The 25046-nt window shown below is 47.2% G+C and overlaps 1 protein-coding gene across 4 annotated transcripts in view; it reads left to right on the forward strand.

Moving 5' to 3' along the window:
• TLE2 (TLE family member 2, transcriptional corepressor) overlaps positions 1–25046 on the forward strand; it is a 77660-nt gene that overhangs the window by 46872 nt on the left and 5742 nt on the right. For all 4 annotated transcript variants that reach the window (XM_039319299.1, XM_039319301.1, XM_039319300.1 and 1 more), the window contains exons 10-17: positions 1968–2012; positions 8711–8851; positions 14965–15088; positions 16785–16939; positions 19300–19376; positions 19889–20138; positions 22197–22444; positions 24099–24246. In XM_039319299.1, the coding sequence (XP_039175233.1) occupies positions 1968–2012; positions 8711–8851; positions 14965–15088; positions 16785–16939; positions 19300–19376; positions 19889–20138; positions 22197–22444; positions 24099–24246 (1188 nt within the window). The remainder of the gene's footprint in view (positions 1–1967; positions 2013–8710; positions 8852–14964; positions 15089–16784; positions 16940–19299; positions 19377–19888; positions 20139–22196; positions 22445–24098; positions 24247–25046) is intronic.

Here is a 25046-nt window from a genome sequence, read left to right on the forward strand (position 1 = left end):
CTTCTTAAAAACTTCCAGTGTTTTAAATGAGTCTTGCTCCATTTTGCGACCTTTCTTGCCATAGTTGCTAAGTGAACCATTGCACTTCTTAAGTTAATAATAATGATGATGATGGAAAGGACCTTGGAGGTCATCTAGTCCAACCCCCTACTCAGGCAGGAAAATAACACGGTTGTTATGTAATTCCGGCTTCTTCCTTGACTTTGCTTGTCAGAAGGTCACAAAAGGGGATCACCTGACCCTGGGACCCTGCAGCCGTCATAAATACGAGTCAGTGGTCAATTGTCTGAATTTTGATCATGTGACCATGGGGGTGTTGCAACGGTCGTTAAGTGTGAAAAACGGCCGTACGTTACTTTTTTTTCAGTGCCGTTCTAACTAAACAAACTGCTGCAGGTCGAGGATGTATAAACCGCCCTCAGAGTTATGACTGCTGCAGGGCCCCCTTGCCACATGATCACATTTTCCGGTTGCGGTCGTAAGCCGAGGACTACCTGCAATATAGGAAGACCTTCCATTGTGGTCACTCAGGAACTGTCACAAGGCTGCGGAAGGAAAGGAATCACAACGTCAGAAGTTGGATCAGCCTTTCTGATGAGCAGTTTTGGGTAATGAAAGAAGCCCTGAATTGGAAGCTAGGATTAAGAACCAGGGACGACCGAAGGTCCACTGGGCAGCCAGGCTCATTAGTTGGAGCCAAGTTCACTTCAATCAGATTAGAGGGTTAATTTGCTTTGAAATAGACCTGGGGGGGGGGGCGTGGAGGTCTTAGGGATTTGCTACTGACTTCCAACAGCTTGATTAATTGGTTAGATACCATCAAGTTGGGGCCGCCTCTTAGCAACCCCATAGATAGTTTACTTTCCCTCCCACCCAGGAGATGCAGTTTTTTGTGCTGGAAAAATAGAGAGTAGGGCCACATTGAGCCAGGGGGTTCCCCACTGATTTATACCCAGGGGGCTCCATTAAGGAGCTGGGAAGGTTTCCTGTCCATCTTTCTGTCAAGGATGGTGCAAAAGTGATGACTTTCCTTCCTTCTTTCCTTCTCTTCTTTCCTCCCTCCTTTCTCCTTCCTTCCTTCCTTCCTGTTTTTCTCCCTCCCTTTTCCTCTCTTCTTTCCTTCACTTCCTCCTCCCCTTCTTCTTCCTTCCTTCCTTCCCTCCCCTTTCTCCTTCCTTCCTTCCTTTCTTCCCTCCCTCCCTTCTTTCTCCTTCCTTCTTTCTTTTCCTCCCTCCTCCTTCCTTCTTTTCCTCCCTCCCTTTTCTTTCCTTCCTTCCATTCCTGTTTTTCTCCCTCCCTTTTCCTCCCTTCTTTCCTTCCCTTCCTCCTCCCCTTCTTTCTCCTTCTTTCCTTCCCTCCCCTTTCTCCTTCCTTCCTTTCTTCCTTCCCTCCCTCCCTTCTTTCTCGTTCCTTCCTGCTTTTCCTCCCTCCTCTGTTTTCCTCCCTCCCTTTTCTTTCCTTCCTTCCATTCTTTCTCCAATTTCCTCCCTCCCCCCTTCCTTCTTTCCTTCCTTCCTGTTTTTCTCCCTTCCTTCTTTCCCTCCCTCCTCCATTTTTCTCCCTTCCTCCCTTTTTCCTTCCTTCCCTCCCTCCCTTCCTTCCTCACTCCCTTCCTTCCTTTCTCTTTTCTTCCTCCCCTTCCTCTCCCCCTTCCTTCCTTTCTTCCTTCCTTCATCCCTCCCTCTCTCGCTCCCCCCTCCTTTCCCCCTTCCTTCCTTCCTTCCTTCCTTCCTTCCTTCCTTCCTTCCTTCCTTCCTTCCTTCCTTCTTCTCCCCCCTCTCCTGCTTCCCTTCTTCCTTCCTTCCTTCCTTCCCTCCCTCCCTTCCTTCCTCACTCCCTTCCTTCCTTTCTCTTTTCTTCCTCCCCTTCCTTCCTTTCTTCCTTCCTTCATCCGTCCCTCCCTCGCTCCCCCTCCTTCACCCCTTCCTTCCTTCCTTCCCCATTTCTTTTTCCTGGCTGCCTTGCAGGAAAGCGATGGGGAGAAGAGCGACTGCAACCTGATTGTGGACGAGGTAAGTGGGGGTGCTCTTGCCTCCTGCTGCAGGCAAGAGCAGCCCTCGTGAGGTTTTCACACTAAATTATTCAGGAGCTTCAAAGCTGCTGGATTCCGGGCGGTTTCAACATCCATCGCTTTATTTCTCCACGCAGCTTTGCATGCACTTTTCCCTTTTTTAAAGTCTTAATTATACTTCGGGCTCATCCTGGGGGTCAGGCCAGCCGCGTTTCCGCTTTGTTCTGACTTCTGGGCGAGATGAAAGCCGTGGCTTTTTGACCTGGGTGGGCGATTGCTCCCTCGGTGCATCTTGATCCGCGGGAACGTGAAGCGTTTGCATCCTCCCTGCCTCCGTAGAAAACGTGAAACACGATTGAGAATTTGTATCTCAATTTTTCTTCCCTTGGGCCAACTGGTGCCCCACAAATACCCACTTGCAACCTCTGGAATCTGCCCAGCTAGGATAAAATCTCTCCTAAACCCAAAGGCGGACTGAACACATTACAAAATGAACGTGAAACGTTTTGCTACCGAATAAAACGAAATTCAGTGTAGAGAAAAGTAAGGTTCTACACTTAGGCAAGAAAAACCAAATGCACAGGTATAGTATAGGGGGTACCTTGGTCAATAGCAGTAATTGTGAGAGGGATCTCGGAGTCCTAGTAGACAATCACTTAAATAGGAGCCAGTCATGTGCTGCAACTGCCAAAAAAGCCAACACAGTGCTGGGCTGCATTAACAGAGGGATAGAATCAAGATCATGTAAAGTATTAATACCACTTTACAATGCCTTGGTAAGGCCACACTTGGAATACTGCATCCAGTTTTGATCATCATATATAAAAAGATGTGGCGACTCTGGAAAGAGTGCAGAGAAGAGCAACAAAGATGATTAGGGGACTGCAGGCTAGAATATACGAAGAACGGTTGCAGGAATTGGATATGTCTAGTTTAATGAAGAGAAGGTGACATGATAGCAAGTGTTCCAATATTTGAAAGGCTAATACAGTGATGGCAAACCTTTTTAGAGACCTAGTGCCCAAACTGCAACCCAAAACCCACTTATGCATCGTCGGGTGCCGGGTGAGTGTGGCCCATTGGGTGGATGTGGCCAATTGAGTGTGGCGCATTGGGTGGGTGTGGCTGCGGTGGTAACAGCAGACTGGGTGGGACTAAAAAGTTCAATCAATTCCAACTTTGCAAGATCTTTTTTTCCCCGCAAGAAGTTGAAATTGACTGATTGAACCTTTTTTTTTTTTTTTGGCACACGGCAGCGGAGGCCTAAAGCGAAAAGGTTTTTATAAAACCCAGCTGAAGGCCTGCGCACGTGCCCACAGAGAGGGCTCTGAGTGCCACCTCTGGCAGCCGTGCCATAGGTTCGCCACCACTGGGCTAATACAAAGAAGAGGGGGTCAAGCTATTCTCCAAACCACTAAAAGGCAGGACAAGAAGCAATGGATGGAAACTAATCAAGAAAGAAGCAACCCGGAACTAAGGAGAAACTTCTTGACAGTGAGAATAATAAACCAGTGGAACAGCTTGCCACCAGAAGTGGTGGGGGCTCCATCACTAGAGGTTTTTAAGAAGAGACTGGTCAGCCACTTGTCTGAAATGGCATAGGGTCTCCTGCCAGAGCAGGAGGCTGGACTAGATGACCTCTGTTATTCTGTTTGAAAATTCTCCCTACAACCATTCCTTTAGCGATCGTTTGAAGTTGCAACAGCTCTGAATACAGTGACTTACGGCCAGTCCTTGCACTTATGACCGTTGCCACATTCCCCGCTTTCACATGGGTGCTTGTCAACCGGCATGTATTTTCATCCCGGGGGGTCACGTGATCGCTGTTTTCCACCTTCCCACCCAGCTTCCGACCAGCAAAGTCAATGGAGGGATGCCCGATTTGCTTTACGACCGCATGTTTCATTTAACCGCTGCAGTGATTCACCTAACAACGGTGGCAAAAAGATTACGAAATTGGGCATAACTCCCTTAAGAAATAACTTGGTTAGCAATGCAAATTCTGGTCCCCACTGTCGTAAATTGTGGACTACCTGAAGTGGGATCTACAATTAACAGTTGTAGATGGTTAATTAATTATCTTAATTAAGTTTAATTCCACTGGTTAATTGAGAATAATGAATCAGTGGAACGGCTTGCCTTCGGAAGTGGTGGGTGCTTCATCACTGGAGTTTTTTAAGAAGAGGCTGGACAATCACTTCCAGCTCTAGTCTGATTGATTGATTAAATGTTGCATTGAGCAAGGAGGGTGGGACTAGATGACCTCTGAGGCTCCTTCTAATCCATGATTCAGTAGAAGACATTGAGTTAATCTCTTTTCCTGGCGGTGCACAATTCATGAATCAGCCCAAAGATCTGGATTATAACAAATCCAGCTAAGCCACCAAAAAGCTAGAACTAACCAGAGTTAAAACCAACCAATGGATAGAGCCACTAGCAGCTCTTTTTTAAACCTGGTTAAATGCACCTAGCTAGCGATTGACCATTGGCGACCACAACCCTTTTTTTCCTCCGAAGAAAAGGCGAGAAACCAGCGTAGTACGTTGGATTTCTTTGGGATTTCTGCAAAAGGAAAGGAAAATAACGTCGCTTTTTGCATTCTGCAGAAATGTGTCGAAAACATTTTCTCCTTGTCGGTCCCGAGAGAATCTGGAATGATTAAAACCGAGAAAAGAAACCTTAATATAGGCATTAAAGCGGCAATCTGGGGTTGGCTGGGAAGAGGGAGTGAGGCGTGAGAGCCTGCGAGACACCAGAGATCTGTTTTCGGAGGTTTTCTCAAATGCCGGGTTGGAAGATAAAATGTGTTGCTTGCGGATGGAGGCCTGTGGGTTCGCGGGACGCGTTTTAATCCCCGGGAAAACGGGGGGGGGGGGGAGAAACGGGCCGAGAGAAAAGGACCATTTTCAAGAAATGGGAATTAAGTACTTTCTGCCGCAATTAGGGAGGTGAAGTGGTGGGTTAAAGTACAGGTAGTCCTTGACTTAACAACAGTTTGTAAGTCCCTTGCCCACATCTCTGCCCAAGACTATCAGCACCCTACATCGCACCTTCCTCGCCCTTTCCCCCTCCCTTTTGCTCTTTCTTTCTTTCTTTCTTTCTTTCTTCCTTCCTTCCTTTCTTTCTTTCCTTTCTTCCCCTTTCTCTTTCTTTTCCTTCCTTCCTTCCTTTCCCTTTTTATTCCCCTCCCTCCCTCCCTCCTTCTCCTTCCTTCCCTCCTCCCTCTCTTTTCCTTCCTTCCTTCCTTCCTTCCTTCCTTCCTTCCTTCCTTCCTTCCTTCCTTCCTTCCTTCCTTCCCTTTCCATAGGGCTGAATGAAAGCGTGGGGGCTGGAGAGAGCACGAGAGAAAGTGTGCCAGGAAAGAAGGTGTATTCACACCCCACCCCTTGCCCACATCTCTGCCCAAGAGGTCTCAGCACCACACATCACAACCTCCTGGCTCTCTGCCTCCTCCCTCCCTTTTGCTTTTTTTCATTCTTTTCTTCCCCTTACCCCTTTCCCCTTCTTCCCTCCATCCCTTTCCCCTTTTCTTTCTTTCCTCCCTCTGTCTCTCTCTCTTTCTTTCCCTCTCTCTCCCCTCCCTTCCTTCCCCCACCTCCTACTTTCCTGTTTCCCCACTCCCTTCCTCCCTCTTTCTCTCCCTCTCTCTCCCCTCTTCCTGTTTCCTTGCTCCCTCCCTCCCTCCCTCCCTCCCTCCCTCTTTCTTTATCTCTCCCCTCCCTTCCTTCCTCCACCTCCTACTTTCCTGTTTCCTCCCTCCCTTTCTTTCTCTCTCTCTCTCCCTCCCTGTCTCTTTCTCTTTCTTTCCCTCCCCTCCCTTCCTTCCTACACCTCCTACTTTCCTGTTTCCTTGCTCCCTTCCTTCCTCCCTCCCTCCTTCTCTTTCTTTCCCTCTCTCTCCCCTCCCTTCCTTCCTCTACCTCCTACTTTCCTGTTTCCTCCCTCCCTTCCTTCCTCTCTCCCTCCCTCCCTATCTCTTTCTCTCTTTCTTTCCCTCTCCCCCTTCCTTCCTACACCTCCTACTTTCCTGTTTCCTTGCTCCCTTCCTTCCTTCCTCCCTCCCTCTTTCTCTTTCTTTCCCTTTCTCTCTCTCCCTTTCTTCCTACACCTACTTTCCTGTTTCCTCCCTCCCTCCCTCCCTCTTTCTCTTTCTTTCCCTCTCTCTCCCCTCCCTTCCTTCCTCCACCTCCTACTTTCCTGTTTCCTCCCTCCCTCCCTCATCAAATTGAATGAGAAACCACGGGGAGAAAATGCAGATAAATCTTCCTACAGGGCACCTTGAAAACCCACCATTTCACCCTCTCTCAGGCTGCTCTTGTTTGGGCACAGCTAAGAGGCTTCTTCTGCCCCGCCTGTTTCACAAAATTGCTCTGCTTAAATGTGGGTTGTTTTTTTTCCCCCTCCCACCACTTCAAAGCATTCTTGGCTTTTATTTTCCTTGGCACAGGCAGAGGCTGCACATGGTCGAGTTCCCTTTTTTTTTCTGTTTACACTGACGGAAAGGAAGAAAGACAAAGCAGAAAACTCTGCACAGGCCTTTCGCACATTCCCCAGAAGTTAAATCAACCTCCCATTGTCTGATAGACCCTCCAGATGTTCCCATTCAACTTCCAGAACTTGCAGGGCTTGGCTCCCTCTTCTTTGGGGGCAGCCCCTGAGAATATTGGAAGACTGCTATCATGTCAGGACCTAGTAGTCCTTCTCTTCATTAAACTGGACATAACCCAATTCCTGCAACTGTTCTTCATATGTTTTATCCTCCAGGCCCCTTAATCATCTTTGTTGCTCTTCTCTGCACTCTTTCCAGAGTCTCAACCTCTGCAGGACCTCCCTGGGGAGACTTATGACCCAGCTGCGAATTTCCATGGTCAGCTCCCCCCCTCCATTCACATGACTGCATTTCAGCCACTGGGCTGCATTTATAACCATTAAGATGGTCCAAAGTGAATTTCATTTATTTGGGGCAGGTGGATTGGAGGGTCAGCCTCTCCCTCCCTCCCCAACCTTATTTGAGGCATTCAAAATTATTTAAAAGAATAATAGAGTTGGAAGGGACCTTGGAGGTCATCTAGTCCAACCCCCTCCTCAGGCAGGAAACCCTATACCATTTCGGACAAATGGCTGTCCAGTCTCTTCTTAAAAACTTCCAGTGTTTCCACCGCTTCTGGAGGCAGGTTGTTCCACTGGCTAATTGTTCTAACTCAGGAAATTTCTCCTTAGTTCCTTGCTTCTCTCCTTGATTAGTCTCCATCCGTTGCTTCTTGTCCTGCCTTCAGGCACCTTGGAAAATAGCTTGACTCCCTCTTCTTTGGGGCAGCCCCTGAGATATTGGAAGACTGCTATCCTGTCACCCCTAGTCCTCCTTTTCATTAAACTAGACATCCCCAATTCCTGCAACCGTTCTCCGTATGTTTGTTAGCCTCCAGTCGTTAACCTAAAATTGCAGCCTCAACTAATATTGCAGGCAACTTGAGTTCAACTGAGAATTCCTTTGAAAAACAAGAAGAAAAGGGCTAAATTCGATCCTTGTTACCATTTTGGGAATGGATATTGTGCATTTCCCACCGGTGGCTGGGGAATTCTGGGAATTGAAGTCCACCCATCTTAAAGCTGCCAAAGAAGAATAGAATAAATACTTTATTGTCACTTTGAACGTACACTGATTGGCATACATTAAAAAGAAATTTCGTTGCAGACAGCTCTCAAAGGGCCACCACCTCCAGGAGACACTATGTAAATATGACAAAAATAAATAAGTACAGAATTATGCATATATGACACAGAAAGACTATACAGTCTAGTGCGGATTATGTATACATGTGCATGGTGAGAGAGAAGTTGACCAGGGATAGGCAACCTTGGTTCTTTTATGACTCGTGGACTTCAACTCCCAGAATTCCTGAGCTAGCCATGCTGAGGGAAAAGGGAGAGGTTTCCAAGCTGAGCCATGCTGGCTCAGGAATTCTGGGAGTTGAAGTCCACGAGTCATGAAAGAGCCAAGATTGCCTATCCCTGACCTAGATGGTTTTAGTGCATCTTAGTATTAGACCAATAACCAATTCACATAGAGGTGAAGGCACAAGTCTATAAACTGGGAGACCGTGAGTTCTAGTCCTGCCCTGGGTTGATCTTGAGCCAGTCCTGTTCTCTTAGCCCCAAGAAAGAGAAAATGGCAAACAGCTTCTGAAAACCTTTGCCAGGGAAACTGTCCAGGCAGTATCTGAGAATAGGACACGATTAAAAAAAAAATACTATAAGTATCCTCAACTTACAACCACAACTGAGCCTAAAATTTCCATTGCTAAGCAAGACAGTCATTAAGTGAGTATTGCTGTAATAACAGCTTCCTGGTTGTCTGGCTTCCTCATCGATTTTGCTTGTCTGCAGCCGTCATAAATCTGAGTCAGTTGCTAAGCAGCTGCATTTTGATCACGTGATGCTGCAAACGGTCATAAGTGTGAAAAACGGTCTTCACTTTTTTCGGTGCCGTTTTAACTTCAAATGGTCACTAAACAAATGGATGTAAGCCGAGGACTATCTGTATGAGGTTCGGTGCCTTTGTCGGCTTGTCTTTCTGCAGCGGCTCAATCCAATCTTTTGTTTTTAAAGCTCTACTTCTATTTTTTGCAGTGTTTCCCTATTATGCCCAATATCTCGACAAAATTAAAGGTATGAAATCTTTTTTTTTTCCCCTTCCAGGACCCTCTTTCTGAGCACGGGAGCCCGCTATGCAGCTCAGCTGCCCAACTCCTGCCAAGCCAAAGGGGCTTTACGAACAGTCCAGCCTCGCTGGCATCCAGTCGCAGCACCACACCTGTCAAAGGCAAGGACCCAAATTTGGTAAGTAGAAAAGTGGTTACAACTCATTGGCTGTGTCTACACCAGAGGTCCCCAACCTTTTGGGCACCAGGGACTGGTTCCATGGAAAAAGGTTTTCCACGGACCGGAGACTACGTGGTTTTGTGTGCTGCCTGCATCCCACAGATGGGGCTTTGTTTGTGGGGACCGATTGCTGGCATGCTGCGGCCTGGTACTGGTCCACGGACCGGGGGTTGGGGACCCCTGGTCTACACGACTCCTCCTCCTCCTTGAATGGATAGCTGATTTACCCTTTAGCAATAGCACTTAGACCAGTGGTTCTCAACCTGTGGGTTGCGACCCCATTTGGGGTCGAACGACCATTTCACGGGGGTCGCCAAACAACGCAGTCCGCCATTTTCCCCCCTTTTCCTTAGCTGTGCTACTCCCTTTTATTCTATTGGCTTTTGAAAGCCAATAGAATAGACTCTCTTGAATAGAGTCTAAGTCTATTGGCTTTCAAAAGCCAATAGGAATTGTCCAGGCTGTCTCTGCCCTGCTGAGCCCGCCAAAAGTCCCATTCTGCAAACGGTGCTGCACCAGTTGAGTGGTCGAGGACCGACCGGTTGAGTAATCCTCGACTTACGACCGGTTGGGGGGGTCGCGGCATTAAAAAGGTTGAGAACCACAGACTTATATACCGCTTCACAGTGCTTTATAGCTCCTCCCTAAGCGGTTTATAGAGTCAGCCTCAACAATCTGGATCCTCATTTTACCGACCTTGGAAGGATGTGTCGTGGAAAAACCCAATGGAAAAGATAAGACAGCAACACAAAACAATAATTCTTACGTTAAGATTCAGAGGTTTATTTTTCTAATACTTTGGAACATAGCACGCGTAAGAACACAACGTCACTTACATTAATAACCCATTGCAATGAGGACCATATGGCATAGCAGATTCCAAAGGACAGCTATAGGCCAGTGGCAAATCATTCAGGTCCAGTCCCAACCCTTTATACCAGACATGTCAAGCACAAGGCCCGGGGGCCAGATGAGGCCTGCGAAGTGGTTTCATGTGGCCCGCGAAGTCATCCTGGAAAGAGTGAGGGAACGGCCCCCGCTGCCTTGGCCCTGGCCCAGGCCAGCCGGGAGCCAATGTACAATTTTGTGGTGGCCATATATATGCAGAAACGCATTCAGTCTTAGCTCCACAAGGCCGTCCAGAAAAAGCGAGGAACCAGCCCCTGCCGCATCGGCCCTGCCCCTTGGGTGCTGCTGGGGAAGTGTCACCCTTTGTGAGGAATGAAGAAATGGACCATGCCTTGGCGCTTGCCCCGGTCCCACCCCCTTCTGCCAGAGACCCTCAGATCTGTCCCACTCCTGCCCAGGCCCCCACAGGCACCCTTGACACGAACGATGTAGAGCTGGCCATGCCCACCCAGTAGGCCACGCCCACTCCATCCATGCCCACCCAGTAGGCTGCACCCCCCCGCCCCCCCCCCGCACCCTCCCGAGGGCAACTGCAATGCTCAAGCGGCCCTCAATGAAATTGAGTTTGACACCCCTGCTTTATACCCTGTCTCGATCTAAAACTGTAGTCAGATGGTCTGCTGACTTCTGCTAACTTCCTGCTGACCTTCTGCTGAACATACCTTTCCACATATACCCGTGTACATTGGAACCCGCATCCATCAGCCACTTTCAGTTCCTCTTTTCCCACGATCACAACACGCATGTTCCAAATATACACAGAACTACCTGCTTTGCAATTTCAGATTGCACAAAGCTCAGCAGATTACAAATAGTACGTCCTCGTGGAGAAACGGCATAAAGTTCAAGTTGAAGCTTCAAACCACTCCTGTGAGGGCCTATTTCAGGTTTGTTCCAGCCCTATCTTATTGTATGAGAAGGGGGCTATATTTTCATCTCCCACAGATGGAAGGCTGAGTCAACCTTGAGCCGGTCAGGATCGAACTGCTGGCAGTGGGCAGAGTCAGGCTGCAATACTGCATTCTAACCACTGCGCCACCACGACTCCTATTTTTTTCCCCTTACTTTTGCTATACAAGTGGTCCTCGACGTACGACCCCAATTGAGGCCAAAGTTTCTGTTGCTAAGCGAAACCTGTGTCAAGTGATTTTTGCCCCCCTTTTATGACTTTTCTTGGCACGGTTCTTAAGTGGATCGCTGCATTTGTTAAGTTAGTAAGAGAGTTTTTAAGTGAACCTGGCTTCCCCATTGACTTTGCTTGTCAGAAGGTCGCAAAAGGGGATCACGTGACCCGGGACTCTGCAACCGTCATAAGTATGAGTCATTTGCACAAGCGTCTGACTTTTGATCATGTGACTGTGGGGATAGCTGCAATGGTTGTCAGTGTGAAAAATGGTCATAACTCACTTTTTTCAATGCTGTTGTAACTTTGGTCACTAAATGAACTGCTGTAAGTCGAGGACTGCCTTTATATCAAGCGCATCCAGGGTTGCAAATGCTGCCCCACCCAATATGCTATTTTAGGAAAATAAATTTTAAAATCCTTCTTAAGCATAATTGACTGATTCACTGATTGACTGACAGACTGATTTGGCTCCAAGAATTCAGGGAGTTTATATGAAAAATTCAAAATGTAGGTAGTCCTTGACTTAGATTTATTCATTTAACAACAACAACAACAATAATAATAAAGTTGGAAGGGACCTTGGAGGTCTTCTAGTCCAACCCCCTGCTCAGGCAGGAAACCCGATACCGTTTCAGACAAATGGTTGTCCAGTCTCTTCTTAAAAACCTCCAGTGTTGGAGCATCCACAACTTCTGGAGGCAGGTTGTTCCACTGGTTGATTGTTCTCACTGTCAGGAAGTTTCTCCTTAGTTCCAGATTGCTTCTCTCCTTGGTTAGTTTCCATCCGTTGCTTCTTGTCCTGCCTTTGAGTGCTTTGGAGAATAGCTTGACTCCCTCTTCTTTGGGGCAGCCCCTGAGATATTGGAATGCTGCTCTCATGTCACCTCCTCGTCCTTCTCTTCGTTAAACTAGACATACCCAATTCCAGCAGCCGTTCCTTATATGTTTAGTGACCGTTTGAAGTTACAATGACACTGAAAAAAATAACTTATAGCTCATTATGACAGTTGCAGCATCCCCGTGGTCACGTGGTCAAAATTCAGATGCTTGGCAACTGGCATGTACTTACGACGGTTGCACTGTCCCCAAGTCACGTGATCACCATTTGTCACCTTCCCAGCTGGTTTCCAACAAGCAGTCAATGGCGGAAGCCAGATCCACTTAACGACCGCATGATTCCCTTAACCCCTGCAGCGATTTGCTCATCAACTTTGGCAAAAAAAGGCCGTAAAATGGGGCAAAACTCACTTAACAACGGCCTTGCTTAGCAATGGGAGATTTGGGCTCGGTTGTGGTCATAAGTCAAGGACCACCTGCACCAGAAGGCAAAAGATCTAAAAAACAAACCACGATTTGGAGAAATACATCCAGACCAGTTTCAAACCTCCATCCACACAACCCCCCGGGGTGAATAAACCAGAGGATTTTGAGGGACCGCATTCTCAGCCTCGTCAAAAATCCAAACCCAGAAACTGGAAAAAAAAAAAAAAGTGAACATTGCAGAGGAATGAAAAGGGACAGCTGGCAAGACGGGGACCCCCGACAGACGGACAAACAGACAGAACATCTGCTCTGGGATGATGCTTTTGCAATTCCGAGGCGCTGGTGACACCGGTTGCTAGGCTTCCTCTCTGCCTGTTTTCCCTTCCCCCCCTCCCCTTCCCCGTTCCCCCCTTTGGCTGCGCTGGGCTTTCCGTGCCCCCTCCTCAAAAACTGGGGAGCTCCATTAATTAGCAGCCCACCAAGAGCTTTGAATTCCAGGGCGCATGTTAATGTATAATTAATTGCTATTAGGGCAGGCGTGCAGAAGGGAGGGGATGGGGAAAAGGGGGGGGGCTGGCCAAGAAACCTGTGCGTTATTATTGTGTGTGTAAATGTGTGTGTGTGAGAGAGAGAAAGAGAGAAAAAGAAAGAGGGAGGGAGGGGTGAATTACCAGACCATCTGGGCTGGCTTGGGAGTAGAAGGGGAAAAAAAACCTGGAGAAATTGCACAAGTGGGGATCAATTTTGCAACCCTGTTCCTTTCCCCCCCCTTTAATTTTTTTTAAATTTTGCAGCCTGGGAGAACCCCACTCTCCTTTCCTGGATTGCTTATTTCCCCCTCTTTCTTGATGGATACAAACAGGGGTCAGATCCACACACAAGGCCGCATCCCCACTGTGCAGATTTGATCGATGGCTGCTGTAGAACTTGAGGTGGTGGGGGAAATATGGTGGTGTTGATTGGGCTGTCTAAAACAGGGCTTTTCAACCTTTTCACCCATTGTACCACTTTTAGGATATGGCGGTATCCGAGTACCACCAGTCGCCTAGCAAAGTGTCAAAAACTTGATGACCACACACAAAAAAAGGAAAAAAGTGATAAAGTACAGGTAGTCCTCGACTTACAACAATTCCCTTAGTGACTGTTTGAAGTTACAACGGCACTGAAAAAAGTGCCCCCCCAAGCCACAGCCGAGCAAGACACCTACCTGCCCGCCTGGCGGCGCTCTTCCTCCTGTCCGAGGTTTCCATTGTTGTGAGAATTTCTGTTGAGGATTGGCAGCGGGGGTGGGGTGAGGGGGTGTTTGGTTTTTATTCCCCCCGTCTGCTGGGTGGTTGCAGCAGGTTTTGGTCACTTCACATGACCCTGGGACACCGTGAGCGTCATCAATATGAATCAGTTGCCAAGCATCTGAATGTAAATCACAAGACCCTGGAGATGCTGCAACATTCCAGCTGATCGGCGCTTCTTCTGGGCTCAGCAGAAGCCCCAGGATCAGTGCTGCTTTCCAGCTGATTGGTGCTTCTTCTGGGCTCAGCAGAAGTGCCAGGATCAGCGCCGAGCTCCAGCTAGAGCCTGGCGCTGATCCTGGAGCTTCCACTGAGCCCTGACAGCCCCAAAGAAGCACCGATCAGCTGGAAAGCGGCACTGATCCTGGCACTTCCTCTGAGCCCTGACAGCCTTGCAGCTCCAGCCATTTCTCACTCAGGCTTGTGCGGTGCTACCACCAGTTCAGCTCATTCCCCTCTCCTGCTACCACTTTTCTAGGATGTTCGCGTACCACCTGCCAGGTGCCAATGTACCACAGGTGGTACCCGTACCACTGGTTGAAAAGCCCTGGTCTAACCCATCAGCCCCAGCCAAGAGAAGGAGGCAAAGCTGGGACTGGGAATACCTTTCCCCTGAATCCAGAATCAGCCCTACTGTGTGGGATCGATAGATTGGGGTTCAATAGAAGCCAAAGGAAAGTAGACTCTGGGTGTTTCTTCTTTTCAAGACATGTTTCCCCCAAATCTGGTACTCTGTGGACTTCGGCTCCCAGAATTCCCAGCCTGGTTTTAAGATCCTAATCTATCCAGAGAGCACAATGTTGCAGCAGCTGGCAGGACAGCTGTAAAAATCAGAGTTCAGCTAGCTCAGGGTAGGCAACCGTGGCCCTTTTATGACTCGTGGACTTCAACTCCCAGAATTCCTGAGCCAGCCATGCTGGCTGAGGAATTCTGGGAGTTGAAGTCCACGAGTCATAAAAGAGCCACGGTTGCCTACCTCAGAGCTAGCTAGTTCCCCAGTCAGCATCCATGGACTTCAACTCCCAGAATTCCTCAGCCAGCATTTGTAGACTTCAACTCCCAGAATTCCTCAGCCAGTATTTGTGGACTTCAACTCCCAGAATTCCTCAGCCAGTATTTGTGGAGTTCAACTCCCAGAATTCCCCAGCCAGCATTGCGGAAAATTGAAATCTACACTTCAACAACTTGCCAAGTTTGGAAAACATGCTTGCTGAGGAATTCTGGGAGTTGAAGTCCACATGTTGATTGAGGAATTCTGGGAGCTGAAGTTCACAAATGCTGGCTGGGGAATTCCGGGAGTCAAAGTCCCCACATCTTGTTTCCAAAAGTGACCAATGAGATAATTCAATCAGGATATAAAGGTAAGATATTCCTCCCCAATCTGTCCCATTCAGGTAGACTACCATAGGTCCTGGAGGTTCCATCTAACGAATCAATAAAACTTTTACCGCGCTGCTGTACTTAAATCAATCTTTTGTTTCCAGAACGAAACCAATCCAGCTTCTTCCAAATCAGCCAGTTTGTCTCCAGTCTCTGAAATACTCACTCCCCGAGCTGGCCCGAGTTACGTGCCTCAGATTGCAAAGCCGTCCACCAGCGATGTTATCAGTAAGTCATTGACTGGGTTTCTTGGTTCCTACTTATTTCTGCCAATTTCTATATTGTTTGCCAAGATGATGATAATGATGATGATGATGATGATGATGATGATGATGATAATAATAATAATAATAATAATAATAATAATAATAATAATAATAATAATAAAGAAGCTCAGGCAGGAAACCTTATACCATTCCAGACAAATGGCTGTCCAGTCTCTTCTTAAAAACCTCCAGTGTTGGAGCGTTCACCGCTTCTGGAGGCAGGTTGTTCCACTGGTTAATTGTTCTAATTATCAGGAGGTTTCTCCTTAGTTCCAGGTTGCTTCTCTCCTTGATTAGTTTCCATCCGTTGCTTCTTGTCCTGCCTTCAGGTGCTTTGGAGAATAGCTTGACTCCCTCTTCTTTGGGGCAGCCCCTGAGATATTGGAAGGCTGCTATCATGTCCCCCCTCGTCCTTCTCTTCGTTAAACTAGACATATCCAATTCCATCAACCTTTCCTTATATGTTTTAGCCTCCAGTCCCCTGATCATCTTTGTTGCTCTTCTCTGCATCCTTTCTAGAGTCTCAACATCTTTTTTACATCTAAGTGACCCAAACTGGATGCAGGATTCCAAGTGTGGCCTTACCAAGGTGTTATAAAGTGATATTAACACTTCACGTGATCTTGATTCTATCTCTCTGTTCATGCAGCCCAGCACCGTGTTGGCCTTTTTTGGCAGCTGCAGCACACGGCTGGCTCATGTTTAAGTGATTGTCCACTAGGACTCTGAGATCCCTCTCACAGTTGCTACTAAATAATCTAAACAATCATCTAAACAATGTTGGCATTTGCAGTACCCTGAGCTGGGCAGATTTGGGGGGACAGAGGATGATCCTCCCTAGCGCCCACTTTCCCAAAATGCTTCCAGCTTCCAGCCACTGGCAGTGGGGTCCTTAATGTGAGAAAATGCAACTTTTTTTGACTTCTGCAGAACAATTGGCACACTCAGAAGTTGCTTAAATGTCCAGGTAGTCCTTGACTTACAACAGTTCGTTTAGTGACCGTTCAAAGTTAAAACGGCACTGAAAAAGTGACCTATGATCGTTTTTCACACTTACGACCATTACAACATCCCCATGGTCACGTGTTCGAAATCCAGACAGTTGGCAACTGGCTCATATTTATGACGGTCGCAGTGTCTCCGGGGTCACGTGATCCCCTTTTGCGACCTTCTGACAAGCAAAGTCAATGGGAGAAGCCAGGTTCACTTTATAACCCCGTTGCCAACTTAACAGCAGCAGTGATTTACTTAATAACTGTGGTAAGAAAGGTTGTAAAATGGGTCAAAACTCACGTAACAAATTGCCTCGCTTAGCAACAGAATTGTTGAGCTCAGTCGTGGTTGTAAGTGAGGGGACTTCAAACTTGGCCCTTTTATGACTTGTGGACTTCAACTCCCAGAATTCCTCAGCCAGGCCTGGCTGAGGAATTCTGGGAGTTGAAGTCCACAAATCATAAAAGGGCCAAGTTTGAAGACCCCTGATCTGGATCCAAGCCCGCAGTGTCAGCAAAATGGCCGACTGAGGAATTCTGGGAGTTGAAGTCCACCAGTCATAAAAGGGCCAAGTTTGAAGACCCATGTTGTAAGTCAAGGATTACCTGTAATCTGGCTGAAAAGAACGCACCTCTCTCTCTCTCTCTCTCTCTCTCTCAAATAAGCCTTGCGGAGTCCGCTAAATTCTTTCACCAGCAGTTTTGCTTCGCCCTTCGGGATGATGCCTCACGCCGGCCTCAATGGCGAATTAGCTGCACCGAGTTCCTATGTCGGCATCCATCTTTCTGCAGGCCCCGGAGGATACAGACAGTCTCCGCTGGTGAGCTTTAGGGCAGCCTTCCGAATTTGGGGGTGGGGGGAGGCGTTTAAAAGGGAGCAAATTGAAATGAAGCTCAGTTTGGTCAAATTTTCTGACCATCATCCACCTAAGAGAGGAAACATGACCAGTGGCCATTCCCCAGCCCAGAGGCAGCAGGTGTCTCCGAATAATGTACTAAACTAGCAGCGTTTCTCAATCTTAGAAACTTTAAGGCAGGAATCTACAAACTTGGCCCTTTTATGACTTGTGGACTTCAACTCCCAGAATTCCTCAGCCAGCGTGCCTGGCTGAGTAATTCTGGGAGTTGAAGTCCACAAGTCATAAAAGGGCCAAGTCTGATGACCCCTGCTTTAAGGACCAACTCCCAGAATTCCCCAGCCAGCATGGGGAGTACTTGATGATTTTTACTGACCCCTTCAGCATGAGGAGGGATGGATTCGATGATCTTTAGTGTTGCCTTCAACTGTACAATTCCGAGGCAGGAATGTAGCAGGTGTCTCAGTGCTGACTGGGAAATTCTGGGAATTAAAGTCCTCAAGTCTTAAAGGTGCCATGGCCCTTCAGCATGAGGAGGAATGGACTTGATGATCTTTATTGTTCCCTTCAACTTTACAACCCAGAGGCAAGGAGGTAGCAGGTGTCTCAGAATAATGGCTAACAGAGCTGGCTGGGGGATTCTGGGAATTGAAATCCACCCATCTTAAAGTGGCCCCAGTTTGAGAAACACTGAGATAAAACATCAAACCAAGGCCTTTGCTCCTTCTTTTAAGGAAGACGTGAGGCTCTAGTCCTCATGGTTTTAAATGTATTAATCCATTTGATCTATGCCTCTGTCTTTCTGCTTTGGCGAGCGTTCAAATTGGCTGAGGGGACGAATTAAGGAAGAATAAGGGACATTGCATTGTGTGGCTTGGTTCTTTGTCGATATATGCAATTTTGTACTTTTCCATACATAGTCTATAGACTAGCCATTTCTATAACATCAGAGCTGAGTGTCAGCGCTGCTAACATTGGATGTTTTTGCATTGACAACAGATGGAAATGTAGCCATCTTTTCCCTTTTGCATTTAGAGTTAGATGATGCTGGGAGGGGGGATGTGGATGAGAGTCAAGCTAGACATAACAACACTAAACTCAGGGGGAGAATCAAGGTTGTTTCTAACCAGAGCTGATAATGAATTGTCAGGCTGGAGAACTGGAGAGGAAGCTTGTGCTTCAAGTTAATTGGGGAATGTGATTTATGATTGTCAATTGGAGGAGGGAATTGTGCTTTGATACTAGGTGCCCAGGGGAGGGGAATTCAGTTTTTGGCTTCGATTAAGTAAGTGCCGATATTATGCTCTTGAATAAAAGATCCTTTAAGGCAGGGCTTTTCAACCTTTTCACCCATTGTACCACTTTTAGGATATGGCAGTATCCGAGTACCACCAGTCGCCTAGCAAGGTGTCAAAAACTTGATGACCACACACACAAAAAAAGGAAAAAAGTGATAAAGTATAGGTAGTCCTCGACTTACAACAGTTCCCTTAGTGACTGTTCGAAGTTACAATGGCACTGAAAAAAGTGCCCCCCAAGCCACAGCCGAGCAAGACACCTGCCTGCCCGCCTGGCGGCGCTCTTCCTCCTGTCTGAGGTTTCTATTGTTGTGAGAATTTCTGTTGAGGATTGGCAGCGGGGGTGGGGTAGGGGGGGTGTTTGGTTTTTATTCCTCCCGTCTGCTGGGTGGTTGCAGCAGGTTTTGGTCCCTTCACATGACCCTGGGACACTGTGACCATCATAAATATGAATCAGTTGCCAAGCATCTGAATGTAAATCACATGACCCTGGAGATGCTGCAACATTCCAGCTGATCGACGGTTCTTCTGGGCTCAGCGGAAGCACCAGGATCAGTGCCACTTTCCAGCTGATTGGTGCTTCTTCAGGGCTCAGCAGAAACACCAGGATCAGCGCTGAGCTCCAGCTGGAGCCTGGCACTGATCCTGGCACTTCTGCTGAGCCCTGACAGGCCCGAAGAAGAGCTGATCCTGGCGCTTCCGCTGAGCCCTGACAGCCCTGCAGCTCCAGCCGTCTCTCGCTCAGGCTTGTGCGGTGCTGCCACCGGTTCAGCTCATTCCCCTCCCCCCCACCACTTTTCTAGGATGTTCGCGTACCACCTGCCAGGTGCCAATGTACCACAGGTGGTACCCGTACCACTGGCTGAAAAGCCCTGCTTTAAGGTAAACAATGCCTCGAAGTTCTTTTGAACGGTTTCATCTGTCGGAACCATGACACTGAGCGTTAAACTGGAAAGCTTCTAAAGATACAACACATTTTCATCATGAATCCCAATTGATCCCTGATTCCTTCCTTGGTTTCCACAGGTGGCTTTTGAATCTCACCCACACTTGCGGGGATCCCCTCTCTCGGCCTCCCTCCCTGCAGTCTCTGGCAGCAAACGGTAAGTCGTGTTTCCTGGTTGGGAGAACAGGAAACGGTGATTTTTCTTAGTGGATTGCAAGCACGGGCAGTGTTTTATGTATTTTATGTATTTATTTATTTCTATGCCATCCATCTTGCCCAGAGGTGACTCTAGAACAGTGTTTCTCAACCTTGACAATTTTAAGGCATGTGGACTTCAATTCCCAGAATTCCACAGCCAGCAATGCTGGCTGTGGAATTCTGGGAGTTGAAGTCCACATGCTTTAAAATTGTCAAGGTTGAGAAACACTGCTCTAGAAGATTTACAAGCGATAAAAACAAAAAGATAAAAGACATGAAAAGATTAAAATAATAACTTAACATTGGTTGACTTTTGGAGGTTTAGGATAGCAATCGCCAATGTCTTTTATCAACAAAACAAAACAAAAAATTATAAGTACAGGTATGACTTAGCGACATAAATTTTGGACTCCATTGCGGTCGTATGTTGAGGACTAGCAGTAACAGCCGCTAGTTCTCTGCTCCTCCTAGGGCCTACTCCTTCCACGTAAGCGCGGACGGGCAGATGCAGCCGGTGCCCTTCCCGCCCGACGCCCTGATCGGCTCCGGGATCCCGCGCCACGCCCGCCAGCTGCACACGCTCTCCCACGGCGAGGTGGTCTGCGCCGTCACCATCAGCCACTCCACCCAGCACGTCTACACGGGGGGCAAAGGCTGCGTCAAGGTCTGGGACGTGGGGCAGCTGGGCACCAAGACCCCCGTGGCGCAGCTGGACTGCCTGGTATGTAGAGGGAAGACCTTTTTTAGCATGGTCTGAAAAACAATCTCTGTTGTTATTGTTGTATGTTTTTTGGAGGGGGCACATCTCTGTGGATTTGATCTGAGGAGGTTTTGCTATCATTCATGAAAGCGGTTCAGCTGGGTTTTGGATCTAAAATGGGCTCCTTTTAATTAGTTTCTTTGATTTTCAGGATCCAGGTTTTGGGTACCAAGTAGCAGCTGCACTCACACAACACGTAACAGAGCTGGAAGGCACCTTGGAGGTCATCTAGTCCAACCCCCTGGTCAGGCAGGAAACCCTATACCATTTCAGACAAATGGCTGTCCAGTCTCTTCTTAAAAACTTCCAGTGTTGGAGCATTCACCGCTTCTGGAAGCAGGTTGTTTCACTGGTTGTTCTCACTGTCAGGAAGTTTCTCCTTAGTTCCAGGTTGTTTCTCTCCTTGATTAGTTTCCATCCGTTGCTTCTTGTCCTGTGTTCAGGTGCTTTGGAGAATAGTTTGACCCCCTTCTTCTTCATGGCAGCCCTTCAAATATTGGAACACTGCTATCATGTCACCTCCAGTCTTTCTTTTCATTAAACTAGATATACCCAATTCCTGCAACCGTTATTCATATGTTTTAGTCTCCCCTAGTTTATCTGTTTAAATCACGGGTCTTCAACCTGGGCCCTTTTATGACTGGGGGACTTCAACTCCCAGAATTCCTGAGCCAGCCATGCTGAGGGGAAAGGGAGAGTTTCCAAGCTGAGCCATGCTGGTTCAGGAATTCTGGGAGTTGAAGTCCACAAGTCATAAAAGAGCCAAGGTTGCCTACCCCTATCCTAGAACGAAGATTAAGAGCAAACGTGGCCCTTTTATGACTCATGGACTTCAACTCCCAGAATTCCTGAGCCAGCCACGCTGAGGGGACAGGGAGAGGTTTCCAAGCTGAACCATGCCGGCTCAGGAATTCTGGGAACTGAAGTCCACAAGTCATAAAAGAGCCAAGGTTGCCTACCCCTGGTCTAGGACTACCTCTTTGCTACCAGGGCCGAATGTGCATTGAAAATACGGTGTTTTTTTTTTCCTTTCACCGGCCATAATTTTGTTCTCTCTCTGCTTTTGAGAATTTTTTTAAACTCTCATCTCAAAATCCAACAGGAAGGAAGCTAAAGCTGGAAACATCCATCCAAATATTGGGTGATTGTAGATGGAACCTAGAATTAAAGAAAGATTTCCTGACAGTGAGAACAACTAATCAGTGGAACGATTTGCCTCCACAGGTTGTGGGTGCTCCATCCCTGGATCTTTTAAAGAAGAATTTGGAGAGCCATTTCTCCAGAATGGTATAGAATTGTTTCTCAACCTTGCTGGCTTGAAGATAGGCAGACTTCAACTCCCAGAATTCCTCAGCCAGCCCATTTGGGGGGGGGGGTCTCTTGCTCAAGCAGTGGGTTAGACTAGAACAGGGGCAGGCAACCTTGGCTCTTTTATGACGCGTGGACTTCAACTCCCAGAATTCCTGAGCCAGCCATGCTGAGGGGAAAGGGAGAGGTTTCCAAGCTGAGCCATGCTGGCTCAGGAATTCTGGGAGCTAGAGTCCACGAGTCATAATAGGCCCAGTTTGAAGACCCCTACTCTAAAGGTACAAACCAGTAGTTCCACCGGATGTAGAGTTGGTCTATAGCAGGGGTAGGCAACCTTGGCTCTTTTATGACGTGTGGACTTCAACTCCCAGAATTCCTGAGCCAGCATGGCTCAGCATGGAAACCTCTCCATTTCTCCTCAGCGTGGCTGGCTCAGGAATTCTGGGAGTTGAAGTCCACCAGTCATAAAAGGGCCAAGGTTGCCTACCCCTGGACTAGAAGACCTCCAAGGTCTTTTCCAACTCTCTTATTCGGTAAAATCAGCTTCCTCCAGTACTTTCCATTAAAAAAAGGTCGGCAAGTTTCTAGTCCTTAGGACTGTAAAGATATTTTCGAACCACCTTCCTAATAATTTTGAGAGATGCCAGGGGGTAGGATGGAGGGGAAACTAGGCTGTGAGGTTTAGATAACTTTCTGCCTTTCTCCCTCCAGAACCGAGATAATTACATCCGTTCGTGCAAACTTCTTCCCGACAGCCGCAGCCTCATCGTTGGGGGTGAGGCCAGCACTTTGTCCATCTGGGACCTGGCAGCCCCCACGCCCCGTATCAAGGCCGAGCTGACCTCCTCTGCCCCAGCCTGCTACGCCCTGGCCATCAGCCCCGACGCCAAAGTCTGCTTCTCCTGCTGCAGCGACGGCAACATCGTGGTCTGGGATCTGCAGAACCAAACCATGGTTAGGTGAGATCGACGATGTCTAGTCTGGTATTTCCCAAGATTGTTTTAGAAGGTCAGTGGTAGACGCTAGACAGTTAAATCCCAAAAGGTAAAAATTTATTGGATACACCAATAAAGGCTGCTGGAATTGGGTATATCTAGTTTAATGAAGAGAAGGATGTGGGGGGACATGATAGCAGTGTTCCAATATCTCAGGGGCTGCCCCAAAGAAGAGGGAGTCAAGCTATTCTCCAAAGCGCCTGAGGGCAGGAGAAGAAGCAACGGATGGAAACTAATCAAGGAGAGAAGCAACCTGGAACTAAGGAGAAACTTCCTGACAGAACAATTAACCAGTGGAACAACTTGCCTCCAGAAGCTGTGGGTGCTCCAGCACTGGAAGTTTTTAAGAAGAGACTGGAGAGCCATTTGTCTGGAATGGTATAGGTTCTCTTGCTTGAGTGGGGGGGGGGCTGGACTAGAAGACCTTCAAGGTCCGTTCCAGCTCTATTCTTTTGGACAATGTGAATACCCAATGGGTGGGAGTAAGGGAATCTATTATTCCCCTGCTTTTGCGCAGGAAACTCAGAGCTGGTTTTGCTTCTTCAGTTCCATCATGATGATGATGATGATGATGATGATGATGATGATGAAGATGATGATAATAATAATAATAATAATAATGTTGGAAGGGACCTTGGAGGTCATCTAATCCAACCCCCTACTCAGGCAGGAAACCCTATACCATTTCAGGCAAATGGCTGTCTAGTCTCTTCGTAAAAACTTCCAGTGTTGGAGCATTCACCGCTTCTGGAGGCAGGTTGTTCCACTGGTTAATTGTTCTCACTGTCAGGAAGTTTCTCCTTAGTTCTAGGTTGCTTCTCTCCTTGCTTAGTTTCCATCCGTTGCTTCTTGTCCTGCCTTCAGGCACTTTGGAGAATAGCTTGACTCCCTCTTCTTTGGGGCAGCCCCTTTCAGTCTTGGTTTCACCTATGTTCATGCTGATATTACATAGCCATTAAAATTGTTCTTTGAGGAAATAATTGCCTCAGAGTTCTTATTTCTACTGGTCTCCTCTATCAGAACCACAACATAAAGTCAATGAGGGATGCCAAATTCCCCTTAACAACCACACGATTCATTTAACAACTGCAGTGATTCGCTTCAGAACTCGTGCAAAGAAAGGGTGTAAAATAGGACAAAGCTCACTTAACGACTTCATTGCTAAGCAATGGACATCGTGGGCTCCATAAGTTGAGGACCGCCTGTATTTAAATCCTTCTTCATTCCCGAAGCAGAAGAACTAAAATATTTCTTCAACTTTAATAAGAACCAAACGAAAGCTTTCGGTTGTATGCTGCTGCTGCTGCTGCTACTATTATTGTCGATTTTATTCTTCTGCTGACATTTATTCAAACCATACATTGTTTAAACCTGGTTTGTTCAGAAAAAAACACACTGGCTAAGGTACTCCCAGCCCCCGAAACAGATACAGGTAGTCCTCGACTTACAACCATAACAGAGGCTGGAATTTCTGCCTTATATTGCGACGGTTGTAAAGTGAGGTGCCTACACGTGACTTGATTTTAATTACCATTTTTTTTTTGTGAGGTGATTGTGACAGAATAAAAATAAATAAGAAGCTGGGAGTTTTTTGCTGGATTCTGTGTCCCCTTTGCAGGCAGTTTCAGGGTCACACGGACGGGGCGAGCTGCATCGATATCTCCAATTATGGCACCAAACTCTGGACCGGCGGTTTGGACAACACTGTCCGATGTTGGGACCTCCGCGAAGGCCGGCAGCTGCAGCAACACAACTTCAGCTCCCAGGTCAGCTGGGGAAGGGGTGGAGACTTTTGATGGACAGCCTATCAGCGGGTGGGGTCTCCAATAGCAACAAATCAACCCTGAAAAGGGGGTGGGATCTTGGCACACAAATATTAGACAAGGTGGTGATGATTACAGGTAGTCCTCATTTAGCAATGGGACCAGCAATTCCATCACTAAGTGGAAAATCACATGACTTCAATGGGCTTACCATCTATTCCAGTGTTTCTCAACCTTGACAATTTTAAGGTATGTGGACTTCAACTCCCAGAATTCCACAGCCAGCAATGCTGGCTGTGGAATTCTGGGAGTTGAAGTCCACATGCCTTAAAATTGTCAAGGTTGAGAAACACTGATCTATTCTATTCTATTCTATTCCATTCCATTCCATTCCATCCCATAATTCTATTCTATTCCATCCCATATTTCTATTCTATTCTATTCTATTCTATTCTATTCTATTCTATTCTATTCTATTCTATTCTATTCTATTCCATCCCATAATTCTATTCTATTCTATTCTATTCTATTCTATTCTATTCTATTCTATTCTATTCCATCCCATAATTCTATTCTATTCTATTCTATTCTATTCTATTCTATTCTATTCTACTCTACTCTACTCTATATTCATTCTGTGCCATTCCATGCCATGCTGGCCTTCAAACCTTTTTAAGCTTTAATTTTCAACTGTCCCTTCTTCCCTTCCTTCCTTCCTTCCTTCCTTCCTTCCTTCCTTCCTTCCTTCCTTCCTTCCTTCCTTCCTTCCTTCCTCTTTCTTCCTTTTTCTTTCTTCTTTCTTT

This window comes from Crotalus tigris, unplaced genomic scaffold, assembly GCF_016545835.1.
Source record: "Crotalus tigris isolate CLP2741 ecotype Arizona unplaced genomic scaffold, ASM1654583v1 scf7180000022970.308977840:1548163, whole genome shotgun sequence".
In the NCBI taxonomy this organism is placed as follows: domain Eukaryota; kingdom Metazoa; phylum Chordata; class Lepidosauria; order Squamata; family Viperidae; genus Crotalus; species Crotalus tigris.